Raw genomic sequence first — 19,119 nt, 5'->3', positions numbered from 1 at the left:
GGGTCGCAAAAGTTGGTATTAGGCCCATTTACCAGTGGTGATTGGTACAGTAGGGCATAGCAGGAGGAACTGTGTTATGATTCATCATCATTAACAATGGGGAGACAAGACTGGGAAGTGAGTTACTTCTATCCATGCTGTAGTCTCCCTACTTGCCCTGGAGATTATTTTCCTTCATCGAGAAAGCTATCTAGAGGAAGTCCCCCTCCTTCTCCTCCTCCGCTTTGGTGTGAACGTGCTTGAGAACAGCGGTAAAAGAGGTGCTGGGAATTGCAGGTACGGTGCTCAGTGTTGTTGAGTAGGGTCTCCCACTTCATCTGCGTTGCCATAACTAGCTGTAGTGAAAAACCATCCCAGCCTCGACCAAGCAGTAAAAATCGACCGGCCCTTGTTACAACATTCATATACTCTAATCATAGATGAGTTGTTACATAATATTAACCTGGATCAATGAACATGCAGGCCTCCTAGAATAAGACGTGTAGCTATAGAAGGATATGCTAAACGTTAGAAGCCTAAAATATTAATATACAACTTACATTCTGCTTGTCCTAAATAATTATCTAACGTGGATTATTTCTGCAGATAACTTCCGGAGGGGAAGCTAGACTTGAAATAATATTTATAATAGTTACATATGTTAAGAAACCATATAACTAAGCCTAGTTTACTCCTTTTCAGAAATCTGGTCTTGACTAATAAAGGCCCTTTCGACTCGCCTTGTGTCTAAACGCAGGATTCTGTAAATTCTCGAGACAACAGAAATGGGTGCCAGGAGATCGTCTTCTCAAGCGCCTCTAAACCTAGATGATTTGATAAACTGCAACTAACGACCTGCAATTTGCCAAACAAACCAATTACGTCGATGATGTAATAGTTTTGTTTAGAATGTTTCCGCTAACATTACCCTGTATGCAGGATTTCTAAGTGGTTTCCTGAAACCCGAGAACGAGAAAGCTGTCAGTACAGGCACATCCAATCAGACAGGGTATTTATACTAAACATACAAGAGTTAGCGGAACATTTCCAAAGTTTTAGTTGCTTTTATTGAGCAGAGAATGTCACCAGCTACCCGGCTTAAATGCTCCGAGTGGGTCTATACCCGTGGAATCATTGGTTCTGCGATATCGTGATGGGGGTCCACCTGGCCAATTAGTTTACGCATATTCTTAGTCCAGCAATTCGAACGGTCTGGATTCTGTAAGTCGAGAGACTAAAGTCTAGACCTCGAGACCATTTTTCCACAATTTAGAAATAATGGCATTAAAAGCCATGCCAATCAATACCAGTCGCTTAATCAATAAAATCGATTGATGACATGTCGGAACCGCTGTTTTTCGGACGACGTCTGGTATACTCAGGCCATGCTCACACCCACACCTTTGATCCGGTCAGATGAGTCAAATCCTACCCTAAGCGCGTGGCTCCTTCGACGGCGAGTGCCGAGGCTATGCACAGCCATGGAGATGGAAGCTGCTAACATATAAATATAGCAGTAGAGCTGCTTATGGACCTCCGTTTGTCTAAATCAATTCATTTACAGTATGACCCAACAAAGACATGCTTCGTCAACCTTGGAGCTTACGGATGACCATGAGACAAAGAAAACCAAATACCAACAGCGAAAACGAGTTTGCACAGCTTAACGAAAAGATTTAAGGCCGATAACAAAACATTGAATACCGCAGCTACTAGTTGTAGCTATAATGTTCATTCCGAGCCATCTGAGCATTTAAACCTTATGCATGGAGTTACAGCACATAATAGTGGTTCGTGTTCAAACTGTGGCAAAAGAAAACGCAAGAAAAGAAACAGTATGGCCTTACCTAACACGCCATTCTTTCCACAAAATCTGGCCTCTCAAGAAACGCAAACGCAAACTTCGAGACACCTGGAAAAGCTCAACAGGGATGGAGAAAAGACACAAATACCCGTTGCCCTGCACTTAACTAATGGAAGTTTCATTTATGGAGGAGCAAAACACCAGGCTGCTATTGAGCAATGGTCTATAGGAGATGAACCTTTTAACACAGTTCGTGGGGATTTGGCTCGGCTAGGGATGGAATTACAAGAGAACGCTCGGCAACAGATTCGCATTATCCGTGAAACAGAAGGTCCAGATGCTACTGATATCATCAGTGATACAGATGGAGCTGCAGTTGAGGGACGAATAATATTCACCACAAAAGCTCCATGCTAATTGTACCGGATTTCTATGAATCTAAATACAGTTGAATTTTTCTTGACGAAAGCTTATGGCGGAAGGGAGGGCTGGGTTGACAAGGCCAACTCACCCAAATCCTATGGGAAAAGGAGTATCGTGACCTTCCAATCCAGTGGCAACTTGCTGATAGTAATCTTCCTGTGGCCATGAGAGCGCGAGAGTCTAATCCCTTCGATTCGTTTCAAGACAAGGTGATGTCGTATTCGACCTCCGAGAAAGAACCGATTTCAGATGAGTTCAAGAGGCGGTTAAGCACAAAGCAAGAGATTTATACGAAGCACGGTAACCCACTTCGTTACTGTTCTGCTAAGCGGTTTGACTACCCACGCGTAGCTAGGATGGTGATTGACGTCTTATCAATCTCGCCGATGGCTGCAGAATGTGAGCGAACTTTTTCCGCCGCAGGTAACACGGTATCTCCCAAATGCAAGTACTATTTCTGTTGCTCAGACAGTCAGGTCCTGGCTGAAAGCGGGGCTGTTGGAAGGCTACGACGGATTGTTGAAGGAGATGGCCGACAACATGGCAGCAACAATGGTTTAATGGTGGTGGTGTTTTGGTAGATAGATGGCATCTATCTAAATCTACCTGTAGCCGACATCTGTCTATCTATCTTGCAATCCATGACAGGGCACCTACATCTATCTACTTGAGACGTTGGTAGATAGATGTAGATAGATTCCCTACCATGGGCGATACCTGCAGAGCGAATACTTATTGTCTCCAACCGTTTTAAGTTGCGCGCCGTGCCTGTGGGTTGCTAAAGGCTGAGACCTGGATTTAATAGCGCGCTTATGGGGCTGGCGGTATTGGAGGCGATATTGGAGGCGATATTATCGCAGCTTGCTCTCCTGAGGTTCTTCATTCTTAGCAACTTGCCCAATACGTTAATTTAGCCGAGAAACTTCAAATTAACTCGAGTAAGCCAAAAAGAAATAAAAGGCTTGCTTGTGGTCAATCGGAAGTCCTTACTTGTGGTTGGTCGTTACATAATCAAGCAACCGCGATAGTCAAGTCAAAAACCTTGTGTATTGGACACATTAATTGGGATTGAATGGTGCTTCCGGTTCAGACGAGGATACGGTGCCATCAGAGGCAGATCCTTTAAGTCGTTGAAGGCTGCCTTTAAGCTCGAAGTTCTCGCGCAGGAGCTCATTGCTCTCTCGTTCCAGCCCTTGTATACACTTGCGAGCCATTTCAAGAACCTCGCCCTTGCTCACTCGGCGGTCCAGATCGCTTGTGCCATCCCATTCGTTATCGTCTCCATTACTGTTGTCACCTTGCCGGACTTTCGCCAGCAAAGCATTAAGAAGGGATTCGAATTGAGCATTGAGGCGGTTGCGGTAATGCTTCTCGACGCGGTTATGGGATGCTCGAGCCCGGCGCTCTTCTGGAGCACCATTAAGTTGACTACGGGTATTTTTGGATATTCGAGAGGCAATACGAAGTTGTCTCCGACAATTCGATATTATCGAAGTCGTGGGTTCCATGGATGTAGGCTTTGAACTAATACTTGTGTGGTTGTTGTGTGAAGCAGGACTGGGGCTAGCTACGTCAGATAGCGAAGGAGCACCGGCATCAGCGCTACTATTATCACCTTGAGAAACCTCAGATGTGTTGTGAGCCTCTTTCTTTTTTCTTCGCGTTCGAGGAGTTCTTTTTGGTTGCGAAGCAGGTGTTGGGCTGTTATCTTGGGGCGCCATGTCTAGCTCAGCCCTAGGATTATTCGTGGCCTGCCCAATGGGTATCGCTACTCTTGGAATGCTAGTTCCGTGATTCAAAGTACCATCCCAGTGGCCGGGAAAGCCACTATCATAGTGGCCACAAGATTGTATACTGGACAGTGTGACGAACTCGCTGCTGTACGCCTGCGGGAGATGGCTGTGATGTCTGCTTGTGTTGTCAGGGGCAGGGATCATAGTCCCTGGGACATAAAATTGAAAAGCGCCGGATGTAGCTGGGGATTTTGATCATCAACGCCGGATAAACCCCAAGCTATCGACATTGGGTCTGCCGGGACAGGGTGATGCGGCTGCTGGTGGGTCTCCATCTCGGTCAGGTCTGGCGGCTGCGGCGTATCGCGGCTGGTTCGATTCGGCGATGAAATGGGCTGCTGATGTTGAGAATGACCTAGTGGTGACAGCACTATCGTCTGTCCTAACGGAAGCTGATACACGTTAGACTTTTTTCATTTTCATTTATAGTCGCTGGTCTCGAATTCTGGTGTCTTCCCTCTTGCTTTCCATTCTTCCGTTGTCTGGCTCGTGTTTTCGTGACTGTCCTTGTCACAGGTTCTATAAAGAGATTTCTGCAAACTGGAGCACGAGTAGATATCACGGGAAGACAAGACAGGGATATACTCCAGGTCCCGCCACTGGCCTACTGTTCTGCGTCATCATGTCTTAGCTGCCGGTCAAGGAAACCTGAAGCTTTGACAGGAATATCTTGAACGTTCTAGCGCCCGCTTTGTCAAACACAACCTCCTATCTGAAACCACTTCGCGCAAAGACAGAAGAAGAGAGCTTCACGGCCAACTTACGTACCTCTGGATCTTCCACGAGTAAGTCATAAAATGACTGGTCCTCACTTTGCTCCCCAGCCATAGTAGGGTCGGGGAATGGGAGAATGCAGCGTCCTGGATCTTGAGAGTCGTTTAGGCGTTCTTCCAACCGCTGCATTGTCTTGTATGTTATCTGCAACCACGGGAACCCGGGTTACCCTTTCGATAGCGGTTTTTGGTCTCTAATGAGGGAGAAGCGTCATTGTGGAATTCCCAGGGGAACGGGTAGATTGATTTGAGTGATTTTATCCTACACGGTTGTAGATGTCCAAACGACGATGCGGACTCCGGATAGTGGGGCCCGGCGAACAGCCAAAGCCCTCCCGGATTAGTATTGACCCGCGATGTTCCACTTCACTAACGCTTATCAGCTCTCCGCTAGATTTCTCGCTTTTTCTCTCTTGCCTCATATCGACATTTGCCTAGCCGTTGTTGTAAGACAACGGTTTACTATTAACTTACATAAAGTCCTAGGCTCTCTGGAGTCAGTCGACCCTCTCCTTCGCGGCTGTGTACATATGGCCTGTCATTTTTCATGTAATTCCAACCATTATGCTGCTACCCGTTGAGCATCGACATCACTCAGCGAGCGCAAGTTTTTCAGTGAGGAATCTCTTTCAATAAACTTTTGAAGGCTTCATAATCAAAAGTTCAGCCAATTTGGATAATATTCAATCGCATGTCGTGCAGGGATGTTTCTGGCGGCATTGCAATTACGCGTCATGGCGTTGATGCGCAAAACGATCTGTCAGTACCTATGTTAATCTGAGAACATATTTTTATCAATAGAGAGCTTGGCATCACGAAGCCGACCAGATGAACAAAAACCAAAAAAGAATTCCACCCGGCATTTGGCATTTCCTGCTAAACAGGTGCTGGGGTGTCACGTGCTGCAAGCAGGGATAGCAAGCAGGGATACTTCAATAAGATTACGCACGAAATGGTAAAACCTTCAAGGCGCAGAATTTCACATCCATCAATGGGCGGAATATACGTAATATCTGACATTTCCAGCCAGGATGACTTGTATTAGGACTTCTCCCACGTATCATATCATCCGCAAGGAAACGTGCAAGATGTTTCACCTAAAGGCCACAAAGAAGATGGCCATTAAAGTTCCAGCTAAATGTGAGTTATTACTGGTATGCTGGCTGTGATTTTAAGATACCTGCTCCGCTGTGGGCGTGCCCCAGGCGGCCTGACTGAATTTTTAACACTGTGTGAAATGGCGTGAGGGGCTAAATGCGTCAATAAAACCGCGCTATGAGTGATCTTCGATATGTTTGGTGCGGGCCGCGTGGCTGGTGTGGCTCGTTCGGACCCCCGATCGATCGAAAATCGGTCGATCCCAGAGGGTTGTTCGATTCGTATCGATCAAGGGGATCATTATGCCATCTAATTATCTGTGGGAATGTGAATATCGCAGTTGTACACTTGGGGGAGTGGGATTTGCGTTACAAAATTTATCATTTCCTGAATGCCTTTTCCGACAGCCGTCGGCTGGCATAGGGCATCGCCGAGTGGTGCTTTTTTAACTCTCCTATTGACATCCTTCGAGAACCGAGAATGCACACCGGCAAGCCGCCATAGCTGTGTATAAGAATCAGACAGATGGAAGTCAGTTCTTGCAATCTCGGCATATTCAGCGACAACCAATCGGATCACTCCCATGACAGGTTCCCGGTAAGAGGCACAGACCCAGTTGAAATTAACCAGGAACCTACCCCATGCAACTTAGGGGCCAAATCTATGTACGTGGGGATTTATTTTCCGCTGGCCCGGATATTGTGGATGAGCGATCGTTCTTGGCGGCCCGACTAGGCTCATGCCCTCTGTACAGGGAACGAACGTTTTGATAAGTAACTTAATACTAATTGTTCAGGTTGGTGCTACCCCATCGGATACAGTGGGATGCAATAAGTTTGAATACCTTTTGAAGTACTGATACCCCCGTCTAGCCTATTTGGAGCTCAGCCTGCTTCTAATCTAAGGAAGAAGCTCGATCTAGCCAATCACCATATCTTACTAGTGCAAAAGCTGATGTGCACGTGGTAACTGGCTCAAAGAGGCTAGCGGCAAAGGAAGATGCACGCCCGGTATTCAAACTTATTGCATCCCACTGTAAGTCGCCTGGTGAGATTTCCAGGGAGGCAAACCCCGCACATGGGTATGCAGAGCGAGTCTATGCCCCTGCTCCTGAAAGTGCATTTTAAGGTGGTGGAACCAATAATTACGGCAAAAATGTGACCAACTCGGTGAAAGGCTGAGACATGCCTTAGTACAGTAGTCTATCCCAGAACAACATCGAATACGATTCTTCGCTTTGACCATCTTCATGGGTTCCTCTCGTCCGATCTCGCCGTCTTGTCTTAGAGGTGCTTGCATGTTTGAGCCCTATGGATTATGCCAAGCTAACTTAAATCACCCTACACTAAAGACAGTACACCCTTTCAATTCCACAAGTGGAGGTCGTAGACATGCCTCAACCGCCGCTGCCCGGTGGACGGGGGTTCCAAAAACTCTCGCACGGTCTCCAACACTACAAGATTGAGCCTAGGTTAGCCCCACTGATTTCAATCATCTCACTTAACTATCCCCTTTATGGACTGGTGAGGATGGAATGCAGGTCGTTCTAGCCCATCAGAGTGAGCGCACAGATAGCCTGTCAGGTTCTTACACGTTTCAGTGATCCAGTTACCTTGCTAGCGCCCTCAATCCCTCTCACGCTATCCCTCCCGGCCAATGGCGAGTCAGGTTGTTTGGCCTCTAAACCGGATGGCGAGATCGAGGATCTTAGCTGTGAAGATCAGGCACTTTTTCAGGACCATTTCCTCCGTACCTATCCGTTTTAATGGTATGGAGTACTGAGATATGAGCTGTTACCTATGCGGTTTCACAAGCTCAGATTCGCCCTTTCCCTTCCTGCCATTCGTTGAGACGCGATCGGGCTAGGTCAATTGAAAGACCTCGCCTTATTCGATTTCCATTAATATATTGCAGGTCGCTTCGTTCCCCGCGACCTATGAGCATCAGCACAGTAGCGTCTTTATCCCCTGTCATTCCGAGTTTCCAGTGTACAGTTCTTCGCCTACTTAGAATCACCATCACCAGCACAAAACGATAGCCCGAAGGGTATCAAGGCGCTTCTAGATGTTTAGAGCTCCCTTCAGCTCTTCTCCTGCTACTTTGGCCATCTGATAAACTTCCCGTACAGAGATATACGCTACGAACCTTTTCTTTTCTTTTCTTTTCTTTTTTTTTTGTCTCTCAGACGATACAGCTCTCGGTGAGCCGAGTGACATGGAAGACGACTTAACCTTCAAGACATCCTACACTCCCAAATCACTTCTGTGGAAGCAATGGTGGCCATCAATCCAGCCAGTCCCGTTTGGATCATCAGAAAACAAGAGAAGCACGGCAAACAGCATTTATACCCAGACTGGTCCTCTGGTCGATAGCTCATTACATGGCTACAACACTGATTTCACAGACCATTGGTGTTATATCAGCCATGAGATGAATCACATGAACTCGGGGAACGGCCTTAACCCTGTCGTAGAGGATATACCCCTATTTCCAGTTCCTGAACATGAAATTTCTAAGGAATCACCTGGCCAGGGTTATGGGCACTCACTCTCGACACAAGAGACACCAAATCGAACGACAAATTGCTACTCTGGCGATCTGAAGTCTCGCAAACCCACTAGACAAGCTCCACTGGGTGATCGAGATATCAATCCACAGGCAACGAAGAAGGGAAAAGATTCACCTGTTCGCCGCACGAGCCATACCAGCAGCAACGGCACTCATCCAGCTCAACGGGGCAACGATCGCATGAAAAAAATCCGGGAACGAAACAGAATTGCAGCCAATAAGTTCCGTTTTCACCAGAGGGAAGAACAGCAGGGACTTGAGTCTAGCAAGCAGGATCTAGAGCGTATCAACCGTGATCTTTCTACCTGCGCGGCCGATCTGACATTCGAGGTGTATGAGCTTAAGATGCAACTTCTACAACAGTCGGGATGTAACTGCACCCTCATGCAGAACTATCTCATTCATGAGTCCGGTCGATACATACAAGCATTAGAAGAGAAGTCACGGCGAGAGGCCTCACATCGACGGCTGTAGGATCGGATGCGGCTCGAGCAAGGATGACAATGGGAGGAAGATGATGTGAGAATTGAGAAGATAATGAACCCAAGGGCGAAATCAAGTCACAGCCTAAAAGTTCCGTTTGAAGTAGAGGGAAGATATATCTAGACTCAAGTCTCGCGCGCAAGAACTAGAGCGTGCCCACCACGAGCTTTTCACTTGCGTAACCGATTTATCGCTCCAGGTATATGAGTACAAAATACAGATTCAACAGTACACAGGATGCAACTGCGCTCTAATGCGGAACTACCTCGCTCATGAGTCCCAGCGATACGTGCAAGCGTTGGTAGAGTAGCCGCAGTCAGCGGTTTTGTTCTTGCAGGCAGGGGCCCTCATACAATAAGAGTAAAAGTAATGCAGGATTACCACGGGGCTACAGAAGATGCCGCAGAGATACCCCAGTCGTAGAGAGACGAGGGATGTCAAAGCAATGCCGAACCAACAAGTGGCGGCGGGCTAGGGAGCTACAGAAAGCTGGTTTCTTTTTCCTTCCCCGATTACATGCCACTAGGGTTGTGACTCTGGGCAAAATGCATAGCTTTGTGGGTGGTCAAGTTTCCGGAGGCGGCTGACTGAGCTAAAGGCTCTAGCGAATAGCCTGTATGATGTATCAACATGTGGTAGGTGCCAGATACAGGCCATGCACAAATGCCCCAGACCACCCTCCGCCTCCTTGTGGTGCCATGAGAAAGACTTTCATAGTACAGGCAAGAGACAGCGGTGAGGAAGTTGTTGATATGTATGTGAATTGAGAGAGCAGCAGCGTCTGATAAAAGGATAAACATAATAGGATGAACTCTATGATAGGGTGGCTTCTCTGTCTATATCTTCCTCACTTTCGAAATAAGAGTCCCCATGAGAACCAAGCCATGGTATTAGGTGGAGGAGGCCATGCATGCAAGTTTGATCACCACGTCCGCATATGACATGTCGCTTTTGGCAGAGCCACAGAGCTTGCTTTTGCCGGTTGATCCTTGGTTTCGCTAACTGACGAAGGGATAGGGGAAGATGCATGCTGCACTCGCCCTTTGCAGCGACCTTGTTGCTCCCATCTCTCAGCGTTTCAATGTTGATTTTGAACTTCCAAAGGGCGGGCGTGTGTCGTAACTGGTCATTTCAAACCCCCGCAAGGCCTCGCCGTTCACTCTCTATGCATCACCCCATCTCTCGTGGATAATAAAACGAAACCGCAACATTGCCAGGTCGGTCGCCATCCGCAGCCACATGTCGGGAAGTGAGGATAACCCTTAATTAGAACGAGGCTGGAGAACTCTGCGGATATTTTCCCCACCAAGATATGTAGTCACGACGACCAGGTGGAGCTATTAAAACCCGTCTTGGCCAACGTTGCTTAAAGTGGCGGAATGTATCATTATGGTGGGCCGGTGCTGGGGCCGGGCTTGGTGGTGAAGATGTGATGGGTCCGTGCCCGAAGCCCCAACTGAAAAACTGAACCCCTTTCTTCTGGGCTAGAATGAGGCTCGATTTTTAGCTACCTGCCGTGGACCAAATAATCATCCCACTCTGCGTGATATTTGGAGAATAACGGCTAATTTCTTTTCTTTTTCTTTTTCTTTACCTTTAAAACGTGTTTTTAGTTCTAAGTCTGTTTTATGTCATCTGATAAAGGCTGTTTATAATTGTCTTATCAACTAAAATTGTACTTTTTAACAATCCGTATGCGCTATAGCCCCTCATGTCGTGTCACCAAACGACATGAGTAGACTCAACGCAGGGATCAAGAAAGAATGGCAGCCCTCGATAGCATCCTTGAGTTTGTCAGCAAGGGGCTGGGCCGCTCGGCCTAGGTTGTCTCCAAGCGTCGAAGAGCGAGGACCAGACATCGACCTGTCATTTTATCACTTAATTCCCAACTTTAATTAATTAGAAGACCTGGCGTAATTACTAGTCACGCGAAGGGCTGATTCCTCCATGCTATTGGTCTGGGTGGCAACTTGGAAAACCCATCTGTACTTAACAATGATCCAAGCGCAAAGGTGGTGACGAGCGCCATACCCTCCATAGCTTGAACACTGAACTCCGGTAGAGCTAAGCCAGCGCAACACGCAAGGACTGCTTTCAGGGGTTTTTTAAGTCTGATTTGTTTCCGCTAAACGTCAGATAACGCGCATGATAAGTGAACGTTGCGCCGAGCCGCACCCTTACGGCTCCCTACCCTGCAGAATCAACCATAGCACCATCAATCGGCTCAAATCAACTATGGCATTATTCTTAAGATGCTGCTACTTCTATTCGGCAACTTCGTGCGTTATTTCTTGTTCTACCATAGACGCCGTATAGTCGTTGTTTTGTCTCTGCCTTCCATTTGCGATGCCCATTTCTGCGACTTTCTTTTTGTAGCTGCACGTCGCATCGTTTTGGCCTTGTATATCTTGTCCATGACTGAGAGTCCAGACTATTCCTTGCCCCAGACGTTTCTTTTTGACAGGTCGACGTCAACCTAGTGTCTCATTCTCCTTACGCAGGATCTGCACCTCTGACTTCAGCAGAACGATCTGATGTATGGTTCCCCGCGTTCCTTTAGCAAGGTGATCTACACCACCCAAAATTGATGTTTGTGAACTTCCCTGGTGTCTGTATATTCGACTTTTGATGAAGTCCGATTGTGAAATCACCTCAATCAGATTGTTTGGCGTTATAGACACCCAAGGTACCGGCAACTTGCCGACCCCTGGGACTGGTGTCGACGTCCTTAGCTTTACGGCAAGCTTGGAAATCACACTTTCGGAGCTCAGAAGCGCAAGACCTGCGCCTAAGAAGCCTCTTCGAACGTTCTTCCCCGTCATAGAGTCTTGGAATGCTACGTAAAACGCGGGAAAGAAGTCCTCCTTGCTGACGGGACTTGTACCCGTCCTTATTCTCTTCTCGATTTGTTGATCATACGCCTGCTTTAACGGGACGAAACACTCAACATTAGAGGGTAAAGTATTTGAGATGAATGAGCCGGCATGAAGAGTGTAACGATTTTATGCTCCTTGCAGTAGTTAAGACTCAAAGCCTGCAGAGTGGTGACGTTCGTGACCATCTAGGATCAGGAGGCGGTAATCACTCATACTTCGCGACTTGGTATGCTTGTTGGAATATTTTTACAACTTCTAGGCCTATTTGGTTCGCCTTCCAGCCGTTATCGGCAGTGGCGATAACCCAGTCTTGCGACAGAGGGCTATCTTGTTACTACGTCAAGGGCGATTCCTTACCCGCCCCAGCGATGAACGGCGACAGCCACCAACCCTCTGAACACACGCGTTGTACCACCGTAACCCATTCACGGTTTCCACGTTCAGCCGTTTTCGTGCCTGAAAACCTTTCTGCACTTGTAATAACCTGTTGAGATAACACTCATCATGAAGCCAGTCTCGTCAAAGTTTGTAAGTACTCGATACTATGATGGCACATTTTGCGATTTCTATCGGACCGGGGCCACTCGAAGGCAGCCTCGAGCTGCTAGACTTATAAGCTAACTACCGCATTCCTGAAGATCAGACTTGATGAGCGGCTGCTATTTGGCAGGGACGCCTCGTTCTCCTGCTGACGGGTAACAGGCTCGATACGATGCGCCGTTTGTGTCGATGATATGCTGGATGGTGTGGTCTGTTATCGTGTCTTGCAGAAAATGCACTTGACGGGGAAGTCTAATTTCATATCGGGAACGACTGAGCCTCTCCTATACCAAAAACATTGTGTAATTAGATCATAGATAGAGACCCCTAGCTCAGAACATCCTGTGCCACAGTAGGGGACTTTTCGGGGCCGATGGCCCCTGGACGAAAAACACATATACATACATTTGCCCCTCCAAGGGGATTGTGTGGCGTATAGCCTCAGGACGAAAACTAATCTAATTTAGTCTAGTCTAATCTAACATGTCCACCGCCATCGATCTAAGTCATGAGGTTCACTGTTTATGCAATGTTGATCAATCTCTCGACTCAATTGACGAAGAAGAAACATGGTACGCATAGGCTTGCATTTTCGAAACCAAACCTATCATGAATGACTGTAGTGATAGCTGTCGTGTGCGGTCCCCGTTTAATGACAAAATCTGTAGATCGTGACTTTACCTCATGAGGATGCAACCCCGAGTCTAGAACTACCAAATCCAACGATTGGGAATATTTAAGCATTAGCAGAAATACGCACATTGATGAGATTCGAGTCATTCATAGGTAGTTGCCAAAATTTTTAATCCATAATCTACGCAATCCATGCTTGGCATCTGGAATGTGATATCAGGCACGGCATCTTAGAGGCTGAAGAAGAATTTGCTAGCACTGAGCGATCCACTTCGCATCTTCTGGCTCAGGGGCCGAGACGTTCTAAAACGACTGTGCGTGTAGATCTGTGACATCATTCTTCGGAATCACTCCGGCTTCTGCACGGAACATCATTTTCCCATGCTCCAGACCGATAATACACAGAGAATATCTGGGCTGAGCCTCGGTTGTCAGGAGACAGTCTCCACTAAGGGTCTCTTCTTCCGTCTAATAACCGATAGAGTTCATTTCAATAATCCTTGACTTGATCTTGACGTGTCACACCCTGTTGGTAAGGTTAGCCATGAATACAAACATCTTCACTGTGAATTTGAAAGTTTTTACTCCTCTAACGGAGAATAGAAGAGAGTCACGGAAACGCTTATATTTCCTGGTTGACGAATGGTCTAAGTCACATCACTAAGATCACTAAAGGACCGAATGCTCTGGATCAGGGAATCCATATTTTTACCGTCACTAGCGTAAATACTACCTCAGCACTTTGGGTTAATCTCATGGAGACAACAGGAGATAAGTCTCCGCCGAGCGATTATCATTTTTGCCCCATTAATACTTTTCGGATATGAGTGAGATTTTTGGTAAAGTTCCCACGCACGGCCCCGAGATCTGCGGCTTGAGATCGACTGGCTCCCTACGAAGCGGGGCCTTTCAATCATCAAATTCCACAAGTTTGGGTCAGACTAGTCAAAGATATGAAGGGCTGGGGAACCCCACGACTTAGGAGTGCGGACTCAACATTTGGCCTCTTCCAAGGCCATCTTCCCTGGACTATATTGTTTACTACGCGAGTCTTCTGACACCAGATTTCGCTCCTGTTGGTCATTCCTTACACTCGTTTTACCATGAGCTCTGTTACAGACTACAAGGTTGCCTCAATGGCTTTGGGGTTCTCACTTGGCTTTGGCTTCTTGACTGTCTGGCAGGCCATCAAACAAACGAAGCGGAACCGAAATCCTTTACGAAGTGCATACATCTACATGATCTGGGGAGAAATCGCGGCGAATGTTGGACTCGGAATACTTGGCTATTTGTTCCTCAATGGAGTGATCAAGCCTGGGTATGTATTAATTCGAGGAACGTGGGTGCTCTTCGTCTAACGGTACTAGCATCCCGATTTTCTCCTTCATCTTACTCTTCTGGGTATTTGAGATCCAGCTTTTGATGCAAATCATCATCAACAGAATCAGCATCATCGCCGAGTCTCGACAAACGATCCAAAGACTAAAATGGGGTACCGCTTTCGCCGTAACATGTATCAACATTGCTGTGTTCTGCATCTTCATCCCGTCGCACATGGACCCCCCTGTGAGCCAAACGTAATTCATACAAACGTTAGGCTGCATTGTCTTTATGCTGATATGTGCTAGGTTTGTCACTATAAACATGTACTGGGATAGAGCCTCAAAGATTCTCATTTGTATCATCGATGCTGGACTTAACTGGTACTTTCTTCGCATTGTTCAGGAAAGGCTTGTGAAAGAGAGTCGTCTTACCAAGTATCGACCACTAGTCTCATTCAATGCAAAGTTGATGATTCTGTCGGTGGGTATGGATGTATGTCTACATAATTCCTCTTCTGGAACTGCTACTAATATTTGCGACTAGATATTGCTGATCGGCCTTATGTCGCTTCCCAACCAGACGGTATTTATCCAGTTCCATCCCGTCGTCTACCTGGTCAAACTTAACATCGAAATGTCCATGGCTTCTCTGATTACCCGACTCGCCCAAAAGAAGATGACCGACGAACTATATCCCTCCATGTCATACTCTGCCACTCCCAAAGGCCAAACTTACGACGATCTTGAGCACGCCCAAGGGTTTGACGCTTCTATACAAATGACGCATAAGTCGAAAGCCGCATCCCGGTCAGAAGATTCACTCGAAGGACTATCAGACGTATCCGAACCCCCGAATGGTATTCATCGACGAATTGAAGTCAAGATTGAGTCTGAACCTGGCGAGCAAGATTGGGCTGCGGGTAAGGGAGTCATTTTTGGTCCTGTAGAGGTTGAACTGCCCTCTCCACGCGGCGAAGGGCGACCGAAGAGGAGCCGCTATGAGAACATCGAGCGGGGGCAGGGAGTATCTTAAGAATGAATTGTTTCTCAATCCGCGATCTCTTAAGTTATTTAATATTTATGTAAATGCTGATTATATAGAAGCTAATTATCATCAGTTTATAAGAAAACATAAAATCACAGAACAGACATAATATCACTCAGAATTAAATATAAAACCCTTGATAGTGTCTTCATACTGATAAGCCAAACTCCCCTTGTCGACTCAAGACCCCGTTTATAACCTCTTCCGGATATCCGTTCTCCAAATCACATGCCACCCAACCTTGATTGCCTTCATACTCCTCTGGCAATAGACAGTTGGCCACGACCTTTAGCTGGTGAGCTTCGCCCAAGGCCCGTGCGACATATATGGCACGAGAGGATAGACTGGGACATCTTCGAAATGAAACTCGTCCATCGACGGCCTACATCTTGTAGCAAATGCCCACGTCATGTCGTTCACATCAAAGGGATTAATATCCTCGCCCACCACTAGTAGACGATGAATCTGCATGCCACACTTGTTGCGGAATACTAAATCTCCGAGCTTGATGTAAAATTCTTTGGCGGTAGTGTTCAGTGCTGCTAGATTCATCCGGTCGACTTGCAGGGCTGCCCAAATGCCCTGAGTCTTGAACAGAGCGAATACTTAAGTCACAGGAAAGCCGTGGTCTTGAAGCAACTGACGAATCTCGGCCGAAGCGAGTGTTTCTATTATGGTAAGTGTATCATCTGCAATGGTGTGCTTAACTCAACGTATTTCCAAGGGTGTGCTCAACTCAACGTATTTCAATATGTTGAATGGATTGACGATCAACGTCAACTCAACGTCAATCAATATCGAATACGGATTACATAAACATCAATCCATTTTGAGTTATCATTGATTGAATGGATTGAAGGTGGTGGATTTAGGGTAGCTGGTTGTCGCAGGCCGGGCATGGTCTCAATGATCCTCAGGAACAACAGCCCTTAGTAATCAAGCTGGGTGATTTAAAGTAAAACCTGTGGGTTGGAATACCCCACACAGAAGACAATCAATCAACTCACTACTGCTGCTCATCATACTCACTCTAACCCTTTAAGCACGCTCAGTGCGACAGTTATGAGCCCGGAGACTCTTCCGCTACGTCGCACGCGATATTTATCACCATTACCAGCTTTCCTGTCAACCTGGACGCAATGAAATCTTTCTTCCGACAGGAAATTCTCTTCAGAGAAACCGGAACGAAGTTGGACCGGTTGCATTATGCTTACTGCGGGGTTCATCACCAGCCGCGAAAGCAGCAACTACAGAGAAGACTCAGAAAAACTGATATTTTCATAATGATTTCAATTAAAAAGGAAGCTAACGCATTAAATAGAAGTCAACTAAAAAGTGAAGTTAACATTGCCTTTACCAAAAATCATCAAACACAAGATGTCGATCAAAGACCATAACCTCGCTATGCTCAACGCCCGTGAAGACTGGACGAACTGGATTAATTCTATCGAGGACCTTGCTGTGCGTAATGATGTCTGGAACTATTGTGATCTAGAAGGGATCGAAAATCTGGTCTTTACTGCGACCAAACCATCAGACTCAGCGAGCAAGGATACGATCCAGAAATACCACAGCCTCCAGGCTATCTACGAGAGCGAGAAGAAGAAATATGACAAGGTCTCTGATCGCATCGACCTCACGGTGTGTCAGGAGTTCAAGCAACACTACCTCGGAATCCATGACGTCCGCGGCAAACTCATCGCGCTGGCTGATAGCATCCAACCCACCGCGAAAGATCAGAAGCAGAATGTCAGGACCGAGTTCGAATCGCTTAAGAAAGGCCCTGGCAACACTAGTCTTGACAAATGGCTTAGCCGCTGGCCTGCTCTCGTCAGCAACGCCAAGCGTTACAAGATCGAGAATCTCAGCGAGTCACAGATTTGTGATGCGTTCATTGAAGCATCTCGTGAAGTCAACCCACCGTTCTACAACTACATGAAGTCCAAAGAAGCTCAGGTTGAGAACGAGAAGAACCTCATCAAGGAGGCTGCAAAAGCCATGGAGAAGATCTCAAACGCGTTTCTCACCGCGCTTAACGAGATTAATCCTGACCATGCCAGTAACGGCTCTATCACCGTTGCAAGCTCGGCTGATTCTGAAGAGGACGAAAATGATCAAAATGATGATGCCACTATTGTTCAGAAAGCTCAGAATACAACGAACAGAGCTCTCAGGGCCTTCCGCAAGCTCAACCCAACCCTCTCCGAGAAGAAGATCACGATCGGATTCTGTATTAGGCAATTCAGAACAATGGCACCACCGAAGGAGAACGCTACTAGGGGACGAGCAGCCCATGCCACATTCCAAGATAGGAAGCATGGCAATGGCTGGGACTCGCAAAACGAGGAGAGCCAGCCCCAGCAGAAAAGACAGCGAACACAACCTTCATCTTCGAGCACAAACCCTCAACAGTGCGTATGTGGCATGTCTCACAAGTATGCTGACTGCTACTACCTAAATCCTTCGAAGGCACCAGAAGGATGGACACCAGCCATCCAAGTCCAATCGAAAGTCATCACTGCAGTCAAAGGGAGCAGGAGGCTTCGGACAAACATCGAAAAGAACTTCAGGAGAAACAAGATCAACCTACCTAAGTTCTGGCAGTCTGACAGTACGGAGAATCAACACAAGACTCCGACAGAAGACGAGACTTCAAACACTGCTGCCGCGTTACCACGCAAATCAAGAGCTGCATTTGTCACGTCAAAGTTCGCACTCAGCACAACCGCAAAAGACGAGTACGGCGACTGCTTTCGACTCGACAACTGCGCGGATACGCATGTCTGCAATGACCTATCTCGCTTCACTAAATACAAGCCTCTGGACAATGAAGTCATCGAGTTTGGCGACTCAGGCACATACATCACGGGTGTCGGCAATGTCACAGTCCATGTTGATACCCCATCGGGTCCAGGCTTAATCCAGATCGAGAATGTTGCCCATGTTCCCGGATTCCACTGGAACCTCATCAACACGCACTCTCTCGAACAACAAGGCCTCTATTTTAATACTAGGACCTGTTGGATGGAGTATTCGGATGGATCAAATGCCTTCAAGGCAACAAAGTATGGTGCTTTCCGAGTGGTCGAACCTTGCATGAAGGACGCTGTCTTCAAGGCAAAGTCGCACCAAGAGGCTGTGAAGTCATTTGCAATGGCGACCAAGTCGAGAACACCTCAAGTGGCAATAGCATCTATGGATATCTGGCACGCAAGGCTTGGCCATATCCGTAAGGAAGCTCTCGAACACGTGCCTCAAGTAGTCGAAGGAGTCGCACTTGGCACTCACGACTTTGAACGAAAATCTGAGCTTTGTCCCGAATGCCAACTCGGACAGGCGCACCAGCAAATCTCACGTGTACCAACCTGGAGGGGAACCTACCCTTTCGAAAGGATACATCTCGACCTTGTCGATATGGAGGAAGCCTTCAACGCCGACTCCTGGGTCGCTCACTTTTATTGCGACCACTCGGCTTACCACGTGTCCTTCAATCTCCCGAACAAGGCTCAAGAGGAACTCCTGTCGGCTACGCAAGAGTTTCTCGCCATTACAAACGACAACTGGGGTTTCACTACGCGGTACATCCGATCAGATGGCGAGAAAGGTCTGGGCAAGAAATGGAAGCATTTCATTACAATGAAAGGAATCATCTTCAATCCATCTCCACCAGATACGCCAGATCAGAACGGTCCTGCCGAACGTTCTGGGGGGGTGATCATGACTATCGCTCGCAAGCTTCGAATACAGGGAAATCTACCTCAGAAACTCTGGCCCTACATCGT

The 19,119-nt window shown here is 47.1% G+C and overlaps 5 protein-coding genes across 6 annotated transcripts; 4 read left to right on the top strand and 1 right to left on the bottom strand.

Annotated features, from left to right (window-relative positions):
* Window positions 1–1,311: 1,311 nt before the first annotated feature.
* Window positions 1,312–2,378, top strand: FOXG_19630 (uncharacterized protein). Its single transcript, XM_018399891.1, has 2 exons — window positions 1,312–1,390; window positions 1,494–2,378. The coding sequence occupies exon 2, from the start codon at window positions 1,742–1,744 to the stop codon at window positions 2,198–2,200; it is 459 nt and encodes a 152-aa protein (XP_018244347.1). The 5' UTR covers window positions 1,312–1,390; window positions 1,494–1,741; the 3' UTR covers window positions 2,201–2,378.
* A 381-nt stretch (window positions 2,379–2,759) lies between these two features.
* Window positions 2,760–5,057, bottom strand: FOXG_07059 (uncharacterized protein). Of its 2 annotated transcripts, XM_018385692.1 has the most exons (3): window positions 4,768–5,057; window positions 3,197–4,391; window positions 2,895–3,128 (listed from the first exon to the last, which is right to left on the bottom strand). In XM_018385692.1, the coding sequence occupies exon 2, from the start codon at window positions 4,141–4,143 to the stop codon at window positions 3,265–3,267; it is 879 nt and encodes a 292-aa protein (XP_018244346.1). In that variant the 5' UTR covers window positions 4,144–4,391; window positions 4,768–5,057; the 3' UTR covers window positions 2,895–3,128; window positions 3,197–3,264. The 2 variants fall into 2 exon arrangements, with proteins under 2 accessions (XP_018244345.1, XP_018244346.1); XM_018385691.1 differs by having other exon boundaries at window positions 2,760–4,391.
* Window positions 5,058–7,678: 2,621 nt separating this feature from the next.
* FOXG_19629 (uncharacterized protein) lies at window positions 7,679–9,159 on the top strand. Its single transcript, XM_018399890.1, has one exon. It carries the CDS (start codon window positions 8,085–8,087, stop codon window positions 8,910–8,912), a length of 828 nt encoding a protein of 275 aa, XP_018244344.1. The 5' UTR covers window positions 7,679–8,084; the 3' UTR covers window positions 8,913–9,159.
* A 2,390-nt stretch (window positions 9,160–11,549) lies between these two features.
* On the top strand, window positions 11,550–11,765 carry FOXG_19628 (uncharacterized protein; the record flags this gene model as incomplete). The annotated part of the gene is made up of 1 exon (XM_018399889.1): window positions 11,550–11,765. The coding sequence occupies one exon, from the start codon at window positions 11,550–11,552 to the stop codon at window positions 11,763–11,765; it is 216 nt and encodes a 71-aa protein (XP_018244343.1).
* A 2,308-nt stretch (window positions 11,766–14,073) lies between these two features.
* On the top strand, window positions 14,074–15,325 carry FOXG_07058 (uncharacterized protein; the record flags this gene model as incomplete). The annotated part of the gene is made up of 4 exons (XM_018385690.1): window positions 14,074–14,288; window positions 14,338–14,547; window positions 14,599–14,785; window positions 14,837–15,325. 4 exons carry the CDS (start codon window positions 14,074–14,076, stop codon window positions 15,323–15,325), a joined length of 1,101 nt encoding a protein of 366 aa, XP_018244342.1.
* Window positions 15,326–19,119: the final 3,794 nt, after the last annotated feature.

Source organism: Fusarium oxysporum, chromosome 6 (genome assembly GCF_000149955.1).
Source record: "Fusarium oxysporum f. sp. lycopersici 4287 chromosome 6, whole genome shotgun sequence".
In the NCBI taxonomy this organism is placed as follows: Eukaryota; Fungi; Ascomycota; class Sordariomycetes; order Hypocreales; family Nectriaceae; genus Fusarium; species Fusarium oxysporum.
This window is presented reverse-complemented; position numbering and strand designations above follow the sequence as displayed.